We start from the raw sequence: 16,099 nt of genomic DNA, 5'->3' as shown, positions 1-16,099 counted from the left end.
GTGCGCGTCACGTGAGGAATTTGGTGTGACTGGGAGGTCGCTGGTGACCCGGAAGTTAAGTCCGGCTCTTCCTGGGAGGAGCAGGAGGAGGGGGACAGTTGTGAGGGAAGCGATGGCTGCCGGGCGCCGGACCCAGCTCTCCCCCCAGCGCTGAGCGAGGGTGGCCGCCCCACGAAGTGACGGTCCACGATGGCGGAGCTGATGGCGGCGGGGGATGGGCCGCCCCGGGGCCGTACGCCCAGCCCGGTGCTGGGGGGCGTCCCGGTTCCTCCCGGGCCGCCGAGCCCCCGTCTGGCCGGGCCTGCCTGTTCCGGAGGGGGGCTGTCCCCGCGTAGTTCCGAGCCGCCCGTCCCGGACAGGCCTGGCTCCGGTTCCAAGTGGGTCCGGCTCAATGTGGGCGGCACATACTTCGTGAGCACCCGGCAGACCCTGTGTCGGGAGCCCAAGTCCTTCCTGTGCCGCCTCTGCTGCCAGGACGGGCCCGAGCTGGGCTCGGACAAGGTGAGGGGCTGCGCGGGGCGGGCAACGGGCGCTATAGAAACCCCCAACGCCGTGCAAACTCCTATGGAGACCACAGTCCCGATCGCACCCTCACGGAAACTTCATCCCTTCCCCCCCCGAACCGACTAACCTGCCCCCTGCTAGAGATACAAAAAGGTCAGTCCCCCCCCCCCTTCCGCCAGGCAATAGCAGGACTGCAGTATCCACATACATACAAAACCCACTTAACCCATGTGAGTCATAACCACCATCCCAAAATAGCGGGGGGCAGCGTGTCCCTTCAGCCTCTAACGCCCCCTCCATTCACAGCAGGCTCCTCTTGCACACACACCAATCTAGGCTTTGTGCCACTTCTGCTGGTAGGAGGGGACCCAGTTCTGATCAGACAACTTGAGGGGGTTGAAGCTGGGGGCATTCATTCACCCAGCATAAACACCAACCATACCCCTCTCATCCAGATCATCTGCTGTGGGCATAAATCTTTCCTCCGTTACATAAGAACGACCGTACGGGGTCAGACCAAAGGTCCATCTAGCCCAGTATCCTGTCTGCTGACAGTGGCCAATGCCAGGTGCCCCAGAGGGAGTGAACCTATCAGGCAATGATCAAGTGATCTCTCTCCTGCCATCCATCTCCATCCTCTGACGAACAGAGGCTAGGGACACCATTCCTTACCCATCCTGGCTAATAGCCATTTATGGACTTAACCACCATGAATTTATCCAGTTCTCTTTTAAATGCTGTTATGGTCCTAGCCTTTACAACCTCCTCAGGTAAGGAGTTCCATAAGTTGACTCTGTGCTGCGTGAAGAAGAACTTCCTTTTATTTGTTTTAAACCTGCTGCCTATTATTTTCATTTGGTGACCCCTAGTTCTTGTATTATGGGAATAAGTAAATAACTTTTCCTTATCCGCTTTCTCCACATCACTCATGATTTTATATACCTCTATCATATCCCCCCTTAGCCTCCTCTTTTCCAAGCTGAAGAGTCCTAGCCTCTTTAATCTTTCCTCATATGAGACCCTCTCCAAACCCCTAATCATTTTAGTTGGCCTTTTCTAGTGCCAGTATATCTTTTTTGAGGTGAGGAGACCACATCTGTACACAGTATTCGAGATGTGGGCGTACCATGGATTTATATAAGGGCAATAATATAGTCTCAGTCTTATGCTCTATCCCCTTTTTAATTATTTCTAACATCCTGTTTGCTTTTTTGACCGCCACTGCACATCTGCTGTCATAAACGGAGCTAGACATAGACACAACCTATTATCCGCCCCCATACTCTTCCACTACAGCTCTACCCACATCACAAAACACTACCTACCAGCTTTTTGTTTCCCACACCCACGTGTACTCAGCACGGATATGTATCACATGCCCCCACATCCTTTAGGCTGCACCTAAACAATGACTTATTTATGAGGACTAATGAGTTTGGGGAAGTCCTCATCAACTATAAAACACTTGCCTGTTCTCTAGATTTAAGTATTTAGTAACTTTTCTCAGCCTAGGAATATATTTGTCATTTCTCTTGTTCTTTATATTCTTCTGTGGCTTGCTTTAATACCTACTAAGTATATTAGTATAGGCTATTTACTTTGATCTGTGGCTTTGAGAACTCAGATTTCAACCTCCTACCCATACTGGGAATTTCACAAATAAATCAATATGTTGGTAACTGCAATCTTTTTCTATAATATTCTTTATATACGTATCACAAAACACAACAGAGAGATTAGATACATAATTAAACACTCCTTCCTCCCAACTACAAGATTAATCAGGAGTTAAAATTCCTGCCTGTCAAATAATTTGTTTATTAAGATATTTATAATAGCTCCCATTACCTTAGTATCTCAGTACAGAGTAAGAAGGGGCTTCGGGGGGGAGGGGGGGGGAAACTTTCTTTATTCTGCTGTAAATCAGACTGCCCCAATCTGAGTAGCACCAAATTTACTTAATGAACAAAATAAGCTGAATCATTCTATGGTGTTTAAAAACAGCACTTTGACCTACTTGTAACGATCATGAATGCTTGCTGCATCAAAGTGTATTTCTAAAAGGTCTGTGTTGTTCTGTGTCAACACATTAAACTTGGTTCATAGAATATCAGGGTTGGAAGGGACCTCAGGAGGCCATCTAGTCCAACCCCCTGCTCAAAGCAGGACCAATCCCCAACTAAATCATATGTGGGAAAGAAATATGTTTTCTTTCACCTATTAATTGTTGATAAATTTACAATTTTGTGCACTGTGAAAGGCCCTACATAGATCTAACTTGTTATTGCAATGTTGATTTTAAAAAGTAGAAAAATAAGGAGCTGCTCTAAGTGTCTGATGCATAGTTTGGAAATCAATGTGTTGTCTAGAGGAGATGCAAACCATTAATAATTTGCAGTGAGGCCTGGGTTGTGTGTGTCTTATTTTTCTTAAATTTCCTCAGAAGCATTATTTTGTTTTCTGATTGAACAAGTCACAGAAACAAAAAGCAGACTGACCTAAAAAGACTGCAGTTTTTGTTGGAGCAATAATGTTTGTCCCTGTTGTCACAGTGCTGAGTGAGTGCTAAGGTGACCTACATTTTTATTTATTTTGATTTATAGGAAAAAGCACTTGTCCCTTTAAGGTGCCTAGGTTTCAGGTCTGCCTGCATGGATCCAGTTATAGGATTTGGGGCTTAGTTCATAAACTGTCAAAAATATTTTTAAAATCTCAATATCAATAAATATTAGAACCACCAAGACAGTTACCTTATTGTAACCCTCCTCTCAACCCTACTAATTGTTTATTGCTTCCATTATCACATTATGTCTAAATATTGGGCCCACTCCGGCAAATACTCATAAGAGTAGGCCCCATTGACTCCCTTGAGATAGAGTTCGCAAGATTATGTTCTAAAGTTGTAATATAGTCAGGTCACGGACTACCTTATTTGTCTGTAAAGTACTGTAGAAATAATATTTATTTCTAAACCTCATCAGTAGCATTTGGTGCTTTAGGAGCAGATATTTGTGCCAGTAGTCGCATTTAAGAGATGAACTGGTACATACAGACATGCTGAGTCCAGCATGGTATATAAAGATAGAGATTTGAAATAAAGATTAACAAGGACTGTATCTATGGAAATGTGATTTAGAGAGAGAAATGAGTAAAATGTGAAATCTGTGTCTTGAGTGATAAGCTAAGATTTGGAATACGTGCAAGGAAGTTTTGTTCTAAAGATGCATTTTATGGAACAAGAGCCATTTCAGAGTAGTTAAATTTTAGAGCTGATGCTAATTTGCATCGTCGAGATTGGCCTTAGTGTAATTTTCAGATAAATAAAAAGGAGTTTAGGAGTTAGCATAAGGTTTTGAGATTGGCATTTACATATAAACAGAAGGTTTTTAAACAAAATTTGGAGTTGCCTCTTCTTTTTACATGAAAGAAAGATCATCCTGATCACAGGAATTGGGCTATTTCATGCTATTACTCCCACACACTGAGAAGTTTCTGGTTCACTTTAACCATCCCTTTAACAGGTACTCATGCTGGATCAGAAGTTGCAAAAAGAAAATTAGTGTAAACAGGCTCACTTGCCCTACATTCCCCAACCCAAACACTACTCAACATTGCAAACATGGACCTGTCTACGCTACAGAAATTTTGCAAAGTTTTCTCATCATTGCTAACACCAATATAGCTTCAAGGGGGTTAGTAATTTTAGAGTCCCCGTGAAGTGGGGCATCTAGCTTGACTCCCATGTGTGTTTCACAGGATGAGACAGGGGCATATCTCATCGACAGGGATCCCACTTATTTTGGTCCGATCCTGAACTACCTCCGACATGGAAAACTCATAATAAACAAGGAGCTGGCAGAAGAAGGTAAGGAAAATTTATTGCAGAGCCAACAGCTGTAAATGCCCCATTGGCACGGTTTGATTTGCCAGTCATTACTGAAAGCTAGTCTGGGTATGGAGGCTTCCTAATGCATTAACATGGTGCCTTGTGTGTAAGCTCCATTTTGCAATAATACTGTGTTTTCTTTTAGATTCCCACAAAGGACGCTTATGAATAATATGAAGCAGATATATACTGGAAGCAGAGACCTCTAGATCATAGTGCAGGCTATCCTTGCTATGCTCAACTCATTGGCTTTGAACAGCAAATTGTAGTTTTTGAGAGAGGAGAGAGAGAGAGAGAATGATCTTTCCTGTTCTCTTTTCAAAAACTGCAGTCCTGTATCTCCAGAGACATAAATGGCTTTTTTGTAATATGCTGAGATAATGAAACAGATTGATCTGAGATGGATAAACCTATTTTGCCAAAATCCTCCAATAAAAGAGCAGTATTTCCCTATTACAGCCTGGTGGGTTTCTATAATCCTAGAGAAGGGGGAGTATGCTTCTGTTAGATGATGTATGCTTTCACATAAGGAGGCTATGACCATCTGAGTAGAGGATTTTCTTCCAGACTCAGGTCAATACCACCATCCATTCTGCACCCATTTATTGTACCACATACCATTTATTGTACAGGCTAGATTGCAAATATAAAGTTAACTACAAATTGATACCATGCACTTTTGATAAAATTGTGCTTATTCTGTTTTCAGTTGACTAACAGAATTTCTTCCTCTGCTTTTGGATTTTTGTAGGGGTACTGGAAGAAGCTGAGTTTTACAATATTGCATCCCTGGTGCGTCTGGTGAAGGAGCGGATACGGGACAATGAGAACAGAACCTCTCAAGTAATGCATGTTAAAACTTAAGTAGAAAAACTCAGTCATCAGGATTCAGTCATTAATAAAAATGTGACAGAGGGACAGTGCGCTGCAGGGTGAGACACAGGACAGCACGACATATGATTGAGAGCGCGCATCCTTCATGGCTACTGGCACGGGCTCTCAAATCTACTCCCCGATATTTGCAAGTAGAGGTCAGGAGCAGTTGACTAGAAGGGGGCTGGAAATGGGGTCAGTTGAAACAAGGTGTGAAAATGAGGACTCAAGGCAATAGATGGGACTTTGAGGTCCAAAAAGCAGATTAGCTAGCTGACCTACTAAAAGATCTTATGAGTACATGGGCCATGCATCCCATTTAGAGAATGGGAGTTGCTTTAATATGTTTTATTAAATTTGCAATTAATAAAAGTGCAGTGATACTATTTTGGCAGAAAACTTTAGGTTGCATAAACAGTTTGGGTGAGTGCCCAGTGTAGTTTATTTCCCATTCCTTGGTGTGGGACGTTACCAGAATTGTGGGTCGCTCTTTCCCTATAGTCAACCCTAAGAAAGGGAACGTGGGTGATTTTCTCTCCCATTATATTTACAAAATGAGATCTACGGATATGCTTTTCTTGTCCTTCCCAGACAATTTTAATATTTCCATCAAATATAAGCCTTCTCAGACCAGCATCTTCTCTCAGTATTTCTTTATTGCAATTCTTTTTGCTGCTGCTGAACTGTTTTTAATTTGTAGAATCAATACTAGACGAGTAAAATTTTCAAAACACACCTGGAGGACTTGGGCTCCTGTCATTTACATGCTTTTGACAGTGTCACCTCAAAATCCTCACAACCCTCAGCAAGAAAAAAGAAAAAAAGCTATATAATGTAGACTAGTTTGGGAAAGTCTATGCAACTCAGTCTTCCTCTTCTATTATAATCCTCAAGGCACAAAATAGATCAGGTTTCCCTACAAGAAGACACTAAAGCCTCAGCTGTATTTCTTTGTCTGAAAGCAAACACCACTAAGCCAACTCCCTCTCCTGATTTTAAAATTCCTGATTTGGTTTTTTTTTCCCCTTGGTGCTTTAGGGACCCGTAAAACATGTGTACAGAGTCCTGCAGTGCCAAGAGGAAGAGCTCACACAGATGGTGTCCACTATGTCTGATGGATGGAAATTTGAACAGGTACTGTTGCCAATGATTGCCATTCCTATAGCCAAAGAAAGGGATCCCGCTGTGGGAACAGCATATGGAATGAGTTTAGATTCTGTTTAACTACCCCCTCACGACTCCTTCCTGCTGGCGGCGGGGAGTCTGTATCCAGAATCAGTCCACCTTATATGGAATAACTGGCAGGGGAACAACAGTAGCTTACTGAACCCATAACCAGAAATAATGTTCCCTTGAGATCTTTTGAATCCTTGTCGGACTCTTGAGAAATTCTTCTCTCCTCCCACATTTTCCTGGCCCTACTGTGGAGCTTTTATCCAAGGAGAATGAATGGGATCCAGGAGAAGTGAAAACTACTTTCTTTAGAGCCCAGCAGCACAACCCCTTCACAGAGAAGTGTTGTGACATGAGAAATACCTTGCCCTGCAAACACAAAACATGCTGCATTTACAACACAAGTTCGCTGGCCATGTTTCAAGGGAGTTGCCGAGGGCATAAATCAGCCCCAACTTTGGTATCAGAAATCACAAACTGTTCTCTTGTGTGGATATACAAAGAACTTAAGCCATCATGATAGTTCCTGAACTGTAGCAGAGATAGATCTGCAATATCTGTTAGCAATGAAATACGACGACACCAAATGGCTCATAGGACTAATAGGACAGAGCCTTCACTTCTAGATCTATTCAAATCCAGCCCAGTTTAATAGTGACCAAAAGCTGTGACTGTCTGCTAGCTGTGCAGTCACCAATGTGAAATCAATGTGATGGTTCAGTGTCCATTTTCCAACGGACAAGTGTCCATATCACATTTGGCACCATTTACTCTTTGTTAGCAGTCTTAACGCAGACACCAAGGATTGACCAGGGTGAGGAATTAAATTCCCCTGTTATCCCGACACGTTCTCTCTATGGCTATATCTATGCTATGAGCTAGGGCTGCGATTTCTCGGCTCATGTACGCGTACTCCACTAGCTCAATGAGAGCTAGTGTGAGTATAAATAGCAGTGTAGCTGAGGGAGGACAGATAGCCGCTAAATATCTTTCCTAATTAACATGGATTCTGTGTATCCACAGTGACTTGTGGTCTGAAGTGCAGCTGTTTATGTTCATTATAGTTTAGACAGTCAAGTGATAAAATACAAAAGGAAAACACAGTCCATTGACATCCTAAAACGAAGTCTTTTGTCCTCAGTAGTGAATCAATGCAACCGTTAAAGCTAATTCATTGTACAAGCCATTTCCATTATTATAGCTTGGCTAATCCTCCTTCAGACCCACAGAACAATGGATATGATTATTATACTCAGGGAACAGGGAGCTGCATCTATCCCTTGTTATAAGTGTGAGGTTCTCTTTTCTAAAATCCTTTGGGCAGAACTAGTGTATCCATTCAAATACACACAAGATTCATACTGTTTTTCTTCAGGATGTAAAATCCAAGGCTAGTCTGAAGAGCAGGACTGAGAAATACAAATTACTGCTATGCTGTTTAGTCCAGGCTGTCACTTTAATGTAATAATTATAAAAGAATTGTGCTAGTTTGCCAGGTGTCCTTTAGTTGTTGGAATATGCTGCCTTACCTTTGTGACAAAGAAATTGCCTGTCCAGTGTTTCTGCATCAAAAAGTCAGAAGCTGTTTTCCTAGAATTTCGTTAAACAGGTGTATCGTCTAGACTGAGTGACTCCTTCTGTAAAGCCCACCTTGCCTAGCATATCCAGTCTCTGAAGTATTTGGCTAAGGTTTTACATTTTGTATTGCAAAATGTGATCAATATTTTCGGTGTTTTCATTAATTGGAAAATGCATCACAGCTTTCCATGTTACCCTTTCAGTCAATTTTCCCTGAGTTCAACCACCACCAGGGGGCTCTGTAGCACTGCCAGTCATGGACCACGAATATGCGTACTATTTGACAGGAAATCTTATAACACAAATTAATACCCCAGAGATTTTTGTCCTGTTGAAATTTTAATTCTGACTGGGTTCAACCAGCCATACACAAGGCAATAACAAGGACAGAGCAAAGTCCATTGGCTATTGCGGCATTAATCCTTACATCCTCTCAGTTATTTTCCTGTTCTTCAGCTAATCAGCATTGGATCTTCCTATAACTATGGGAATGAAGACCAGGCAGAATTCCTCTGTGTCGTCTCAAGGGAGCTCAATAACTCTACCAATGGCATTGTCATCGAACCTAGTGAGAAGGCAAAGGTGAGAAGCCTGGTTAAGAGAGTTGTCTTTAAATGTCCCTATACACAGAAAAAAATTCCTCTGTGCTCTAACGATTCCATGAGGTTGATGATAGTAATTCCTTGCACATGCTTATTCTCTTCCACTCTTCCCTCCGACCTCACATCCTCCAGTGAGATTTGCAGTTTTACTAGATGACATTACAGCAAATCTATCCAGATCCAAAGCTCTTTGTACATTTCACATTGAGCCATAGATATGAGAAAAAGAGATGAACCTTTTTTTAAAAAAAAAAAAGTGTAAAAAGGAGGGAAGAAAGGGTTAGCACAACTAGGAAGATTGAAGCAGATCACATTTCCAGCTGACAGCCATTGCAGGGAGTGAAGGTGGTTGGTTGGTTGTTTTCCTTTGATCAGGATCTGAAAAATATGAAACTATCCTTCTGAATTTCCTGCGTGCAACTGACCCGTCTCTAGAAGAGGCTTTATCATCTCTTATCTCCAGTTTCTCTAAAGGTTCTGAGTGAGGCTCATAGGTTTTAGTGGTCTCGAGTACAGACCTTGGAACTAGGGACTCCACTCCTAGCTCTGCCATACACACACTGTGGCCTTGGGCAGGTCATTTAAAATCTGTGCCTCCATTTTCCCAGCTGTAAAATGGTTATAATGCTTACCTCACAGAGGTGACTAGGATTAGCGTCTTAACATTTGTGAAGTACAATATATACTTTTTAAAAATCCTTCTACAGTTCATGCTGTTGAATCTGAGTGGGTGAAGTATCTGGGTAGAAAAATGGAAAGAATTGCATTATGGACCAAGAGTATGCATCTTTAAACATGCACAGATCACAGCCTCAAACAATAAAAGATTTTGTCAAGATGCAGCAGAATGTTATGCCTTGCGGTGACCAAAAGCCAAGTGTTTTTTAGCACAGACCTGTCTTTTCCAAGGAAATCAGTCACTCATAAGAGTTATGTAAAAACCAGCGGCCACTCCTGATGATTCTTTGTACATTCCCCTCCTCCATCATTTTTCCTTCCCCTACTGACACAAATAGCATTTTTCGAAACATGAGAACTAATATCCAAATTTGTCCAAGTTCAGCCTTTGTTATACCGATCCTTTTCTTTTCAGATTCTTCAGGAGCGAGGATCCAGGATGTGATCCACGTGTCTGGTTCTGTTATACTCCGAGATGTCAAAAGGGCAGTCTAGCTGGGCAGAGCGTTTCTTCGCAGTTCAGCCTTGCTCTTGTACAGTAACCGAGCTAACGCAAAGCAAAGCTGAGCCTGTCCTGCCAACAGAGAATAATTCTGGTCAAAACCAAAGGCTTCCCCCTAATCCCAGGAAACTAAGGAAAGAAGAGACTCTTCCAGTCGGATAGTCCCTTTTTCAAATGTTTGTTTTTGTTTTCTTGGCCGGCGCTGTATTGAATTTTTCCAACACTGGCTGGGCCGGATTCCCAGTCAGAGCCTTTGGGAGGGTTGCTCAGGTCCATGAGCCCGTGTAGTCAGCCCAACCTCCAGTGGGATGGAGTAGGTGAAAGAGGATTTGTATTAGAGCTGTGCCATTTTGTGTGCCCAGGTTTATCAAGTAGAGAGACCCTGCAGCGTTCCTCCCCACCAGTTGGCCCCACACAAATCAGATGAAGAGGGTTTAGAAATGAGAGACAAAAACAAGAACTGTCTTTTTTTTATACTGAAACTTTTTTCATTCTTGCTTTGTATTTGGTACTTGTCAGGTTCCTGAGAGCTGAGTTAGATACAAAATAATCCTAGTGGGGAGAGCAGTTGTGTTTCTGTCTAATGTGGGCCTTGGGAGGGGTCTACTGCTGGCACTATTATATATGGGCTCTTGGCATCTCCCAAAGCCCATTGCTCTTCATGCATTTTTTTAAAATCTACATTGGCCCATGCTAGTGACAGAGTAAATGGTTCTGTCCTTGATTCTCTCCAGGTTGGATGAAAGTGGTGACAGGGATCCTGTCCCACTTCCCCTCCAGTCCCTTGCCACAGCTTTATCTTAGCCTGGCATGATGTTATTTGATTTACCCAGGTTAGGGACTTGTTGCTGCCACGTTCAGCTTTGCCTTGTCTGTCTCCAGCAGCATGGACTCCCATGATCTCCTGCTGTCGTCTCCCAGCAGGGGAGGCTTTATTTTGTACTGTAGCAAGCAGGTAGGTTTGTTTTAAATCCATCGGATAGTTTGGGGAGGAGAGCCCCTATTTACATATGGCAATTCCACATCTGCAGCCTGCTCATTACCCCGCCTTCAGTAGGTCAGCCTGAAGTACCAAGGGGCATTGCAGAGACTTTGGGGGGGCTTGGTGAAAGTTGCCAAAGTGTTGTAATGTTTCTTGTCCAAAGTGACGTGTCTACTTTTGTGACTTTTTTTGGAATGCCTTGAATGGACGTGCAAATGTTCGTTTGTGCCTCTCTCTTTAATTCTAGTCTTAGCCAAACTGGACTCACTGGTCCCTTCAAAGCAGTGACATGTCCCTACTATCTGGTAAATGGAATTTCGTAGGAGTTTGCTGCATGTTTTTCCCTTTGTCCTGGCTTTGTCCTTTGTAGCCCAGTGCTCTGGCACCTGGGCTTTTGAGTCGAGTCCCAAACTGCCGTTGAACCAAAGTTCCAGGTACACTGGAATTCACTGGCATTGGCAAGGCCATAGTGAACGGTCCTGGAGTAGGCCATGAGCACAGAATTCCTTGTTTGGATTGATGAGTGTGGGATTCTTCCTGAAGGAATTGGGCTCACTGTGGTCTTGTCAGTGTTGTGTGCATAGGGAAGTTCCCCATCCTGTCTCCTTGTTGACTTGGGGCGGAGGGCTGTGACCAGTGGTTTCTGTGGGTATGGATGACCTTTTCAGTGAACAAGGTGCAGTAAAGAAATTCAGAGGGATACCCGCCACACACACTCTCCAGTCCAGCTTTTCCCCACGCTGCTGTCAGCATACCTCCTCCAGTGGGGTCTTCGCCTCTTTCTCAGGAAGGAAGGTTGATTATCTGTAGTAGCTAGTCTTGGTAACAGACTGTGCCAAATGTCCGAACTCACATTGTGTCAGTTTTGGGCTGCTGAAATTCAGTTGGTGTGGCACCATACTCAATAATCCAGCTTTCCTAGTCCCCCAATCTTCCCTGTCTGTCATGTGATGAAACGGTGTGGGTGTGATTGGACTGGATGCCTTGGCGGGGCCCAAATAACACTGTGATGTGTACATATAGCTCTTATCTATGGGTATCTTGTAGCCCCAGCCACTGTCAGTTTGTGGTCACAACTGAGAAATAAAAAAATGCATCTGCAGTTTAACAGCATAAAAGCCACATATCACACTAGCCTTCACACCACCATCTATCTTTTCCCCCCAGGGAGAAGGGGAAGTTGGGAATTAGTCAAGAAAGATCAGACTAACAATAACAGGAGTCAGAGTAGCAGCCATGTTAGTCTGTATCCGCAAAAAGACCAGGAGTACTAGTCTCTAAGGTGCCACAAGTACTCCCGTTCTAATAACAGGAGTCACTTTGCTGCCCTGTCAGACGCAGTCAATACAAGCCTAACTGATTTGCTTTTCAAGCTGGCGGGCACAAAGCAGTGCTAGGTTTGCTTGAAGGGCAATGTTTTAATCCAGTACAATTTGAGTTGACAGAATGATACCTCATTGCTTTTTTTGGGTCATCAAAAACACCCTGCCTCATGAAGCCCATTTGAGGAGTGCCTGCTGTCAGAATCGGTTTGGAAAAATACTACCGCCCTACCTTCTCCACACCAGAGGGAACGGCTCCAGTAAAACAAACCAGAAGAAGAACCTGGTAGTTACGACAGGCTGAGACCAGTTCAGTGTGTCCTGTATAAATCGCAATGGATTGAACATTTCTGCCAGATACCTGGGGAACAGACTATAAAAGTTAAATCCTATTCTCTCTCTAATTTCCCCCTCCAGTGAGAATTGTTAGAGCTTGTCAGTGGATTTAATGCCCCACTGGAACCTAATTGCCTTTTCTTCTTCTTAAAATCCAATAGAATGAGTGATCTAGAAAATGATTCCTGTCATTTGCATCCTCACTGGATCTCAAGTTCTTTGGTGATAAGAAGGGACTGTTGTAGTCTTCTGGAAGGCTATGGACTCCTGTAGGTACAAAGACTTGCAATCCATCAAGAGCAGGATGCTTTCCCAGATCACCTAGCTGGGAGTTTCTCCTCTTTACTGTCTGTGATAGGTCACCTTTAGCCCTGTGAAAGTCTGAAGAACTGGTCTCGCTTGGTCTCCACATTCCATACTAGTTGCATCACTGCACTGCTGGAGACAGGGCTTTTCGTTCCATTTCCTTTAGCTCGGTCGCAACTATCTCCTCAAACTAAAACGGGGGGAGGGGTGTCACATCAAATCAGTCCTGTTGACCCTAGAGGGCAGTATATTTTGGTGAGTGGGAGCGGGGAAGCAGTGGGAGGAGGTCTGATAGGTAGCTGTGGGGTTTTGTATCTCTTGGGAAGGTTCACTTTAAAGCATTAGCACTGGGAACTGATAGCAAGTTTTATCTAAATTTCCCAGTGGCCTAAATTGTTCCATTATGGGGAGACTGGAATTAACCTTCTCTGAAAGTGTCTTTGTTTCTGCACATTTTTAAATCAATCTTCTCAGGGGTGACTGAGTGGTCCGAGGGGAAGTGGGGGGGGTTAGCCACAGGGGTGGGGGCACAGCTCCTCAGACCTCTGCAGCTTGGCCATGGGCTCCTCACCCTCAGGTTTTGCCTGCAAACCCAGAGGTTTTGTACAGTTTGTCACATGTCAGTGCCCTTTGCTACTGTTTCTCTTTGTTTATTAAATGTGTTTGAATAATGATTCAGATGCTGTGATTAATTTTTTTTCAATAAAGATTCTGAAATGGGTTGGAAGTTTGAACTAATGTCCTGTGTCCTGCTGCTTTGTCTGTATTGACTTTTCAACTGGGCTGTCGTCTTTTCATATAACTTTTTGAACACCTGTTTTACTCCACTGCCTAACACTCACTTGGGAGGAAGGATGCTTTGGTGTAAACTCAGTACACAGCTGTAAAGATTACAGGCGAGTCTCATCTTACACGGGGGTTCCGTTCCGTGGTTAACGCATAAAGTGAAAACCGCGTATAGTCAAAATTACACTGAGTTGAATGGCAGGCAGAATTGCCCGCACTACAGGTACAGTATTAAAATTATTTCTCTTTTTTTTGGTTTTTGCCGACTGCATAAAGCTGAAATCGCACATGTTAAATGCGCGTAAGATGCGACAGACCTGTACAAGGTAAAAAGCATTTGTCCATTGACAAAAACCTCAAACACCACCACGTCTTAGACCTCTGTACATCACGAAGCACAAAAGACAGAAAACCCTCCCTTCTCCCCCTCCCCCCATGAAGTGATGATCTGCAAGTGTCCATTTGGAAAGACATTGTATGGCAGTGTTTAACAGTAAAAATGGTCTTCATTATTTCTAGAAGGTATTTTAAATAATTACATTATCCCAATCATAATGCACCCAGCATTTTCCTTTTGTCTCTTAAACAGGATTGATGGATTAGCAGAGATTCAATTTGTTTCCTTTTTACAGGGATTAATTTTCAGAAAGGCTTGGAACACAGAGGCACCAACCGACAATTGGATGGGGGAGAGAGCAGGGAAAGAACTAAATAAGTTTTAAAAAATTCAGTCTGCCTGTAATAAGCCTGAAAGCCGGTGCGTGTTTGTGTCTCAGGTTTCCAAGCAGTGGTTTGAGCATTGCCCTGCTAAACCCAGGGTTGAGAGTTCAATCCCTGAGGGGGCCACTTAGGGATCTGGGGCAAAAATCAGTACTTGGTCCTGCTAGTGAAGGCAGGGGGTTGGACTCAATGACCTTTCAGGGTCCCTTCCAGTTCTAGGAGATAGGTGTATCTCCATATATTAAAAGAACTGTCTAAATTTTGGAGCCAAGCCGTTGATGCCTCCTACATCTGTTCCTGATGCTGCTCTGGCTCCCTGCTTAGCACGAATACCTCTGCTCTGGTGACAGCCTACCTCCAAGAGCAAGGTCACTATCTCTTTTTCCTTTCATGGCTTTTGCTTCAGGAGATCAGCATGTGGGAGTTCGGGGCATCTTAAAACTTCTGTCTATTGTGATCCTTGTGTTGGGATCTCAAAGTACTAAATGTAAAATAAGTCTCCAATCAGTACCAGGATGGAGAAGTGATTTGCTCAAGATCACGCAGGAGATCAGCAAAGCTGGGAAAATAAACTAGAAACAAGGAACTGCTAGGCTCCTGCTCTAACCACAAAACTATATTCCTTCTTACGGTCCATTTCTGAGCATGTGTGTAATCTGCCACCAACTCTGTTCCTGCAGTTGGCAAAGCCTTGACCACAGTAGGGACTCTCCCAGAGTTTGTCTCCACTGGCACACGTTTTAATCACTGTAACATTAACTGCATCTATCAGGTCATCTGTGTTGGGGTTCTGGTTATGAAGAGCTCTTTAAACTAGACATCTTAATTATTTAGATTATGGTCCAGGAGCTGTTGGCGAACTGAACTCAAAAGCTTTTCCCAAGCCCCTGACCTGTCTCAGAAGGTGACCGAGCACAGCTAGCAATAGTTTCAGGTTCAAAATGCCAACTGCTTTGGCAGAATAGGAAGTCGGGTTGTGTTAGGGTGACCAGACAGCAAATGTGAAAAATTGGGATGGGGTACAGGGTAATAGGAGCCTATATAAGAAAAAGACCCCAAAATCAGGACTGTCTCTATAAAAATCAGGACATCTGGTCCCCCTAGGTTGTGTTTGCATGTACATTCATTGTCTGCAGTGTTGCTGTGTCAGTCCCAGGATGAGAGAGACAAGGTGAGGGAAGTAATATTTTTCACTGGACCAACTTCTGTTGGTGAGAGACACAAGCTTTCAAGCTACCTGCAGAAGAGCTCTGTGTATGCTCAAAAGCTTGTGTCTCTCACCAACAGAAGTTGGCCCAATGAAAGATGTTACCTCACCCACCTTGTCTCTATACATTAATTCACAACAGAGCAAGTCCTGTAAGCAGTAATTCAAAACAGGAAGTCCATTTATAACTGCACCTCAGTTGCTCAGCATTTATTCTCTTAACCTGCACCTATGAAACTGTCCAAGCTTTTACAGATTCTGACTTGTGTGAGTACAGTATCAAAAAACTAGTTCAGAATCTTTGTCAGCCAGGTAGACGGTTTTCTACAACTAACAGTTTAATACTCCTGCATCAAACTGAAAATACATGGTCACTAGGCAGGTTGCTGTGGAGACCACAACTCAGTAGAATCTGAGGACGCAATCTGTCCCTTGTAATATTAACTATTCTCAAACTTGAGCTATTCCAAATATTTCTCTCTCTGTTTTCAAGTAATTTCTTTGCTTCCCCCCAGCAGCCATATTACAAGATCTATTGTGAGCTACTTTTAACCACGAGATCAAAGTGAACCCATGTGAAAAAAACCTGCTCTTACTACTACACACATACAGCTCTTACAATTTCTGCATGGGCATAGGCTACA

The 16,099-nt window shown here is 43.4% G+C and overlaps 1 protein-coding gene across 1 annotated transcript; it reads left to right on the top strand.

The window, feature by feature from the left end:
• Nucleotides 1–26: 26 nt before the first annotated feature.
• Nucleotides 27–13,480, top strand: KCTD2 (potassium channel tetramerization domain containing 2). The gene is made up of 6 exons (XM_044982187.1): nt 27–501; nt 4,261–4,369; nt 5,142–5,233; nt 6,302–6,397; nt 8,471–8,596; nt 9,710–13,480. The coding sequence occupies exons 1-6, from the start codon at nt 190–192 to the stop codon at nt 9,737–9,739; spliced, it is 765 nt and encodes a 254-aa protein (XP_044838122.1). The 5' UTR covers nt 27–189; the 3' UTR covers nt 9,740–13,480.
• The last annotated feature ends 2,619 nt before the right edge of the window (nt 13,481–16,099 follow it).

The sequence above is a fragment of the Mauremys mutica genome, chromosome 12 (genome assembly GCF_020497125.1).
Source record: "Mauremys mutica isolate MM-2020 ecotype Southern chromosome 12, ASM2049712v1, whole genome shotgun sequence".
Lineage (NCBI taxonomy): Eukaryota > Metazoa > Chordata > Testudines > Geoemydidae > Mauremys > Mauremys mutica.
This window is presented reverse-complemented; position numbering and strand designations above follow the sequence as displayed.

Bases quoted from the DNA above. Each gene is read 5' to 3' on its own strand.
- KCTD2 (XM_044982187.1), top strand. From the start codon at position 190: ATGGCGGAGCTGATGGCGGCGGGGGATGGGCCGCCCCGGGGCCGTACG. The intron at 502-4,260 runs GTGAGGGGCTGC...TGTGTTTCACAG, and splicing joins CCGAGCTGGGCTCGGACAAG to GATGAGACAGGGGCATATCT. The intron at 6,398-8,470 runs GTACTGTTGCCA...CCTGTTCTTCAG, and splicing joins ATGGATGGAAATTTGAACAG to CTAATCAGCATTGGATCTTC.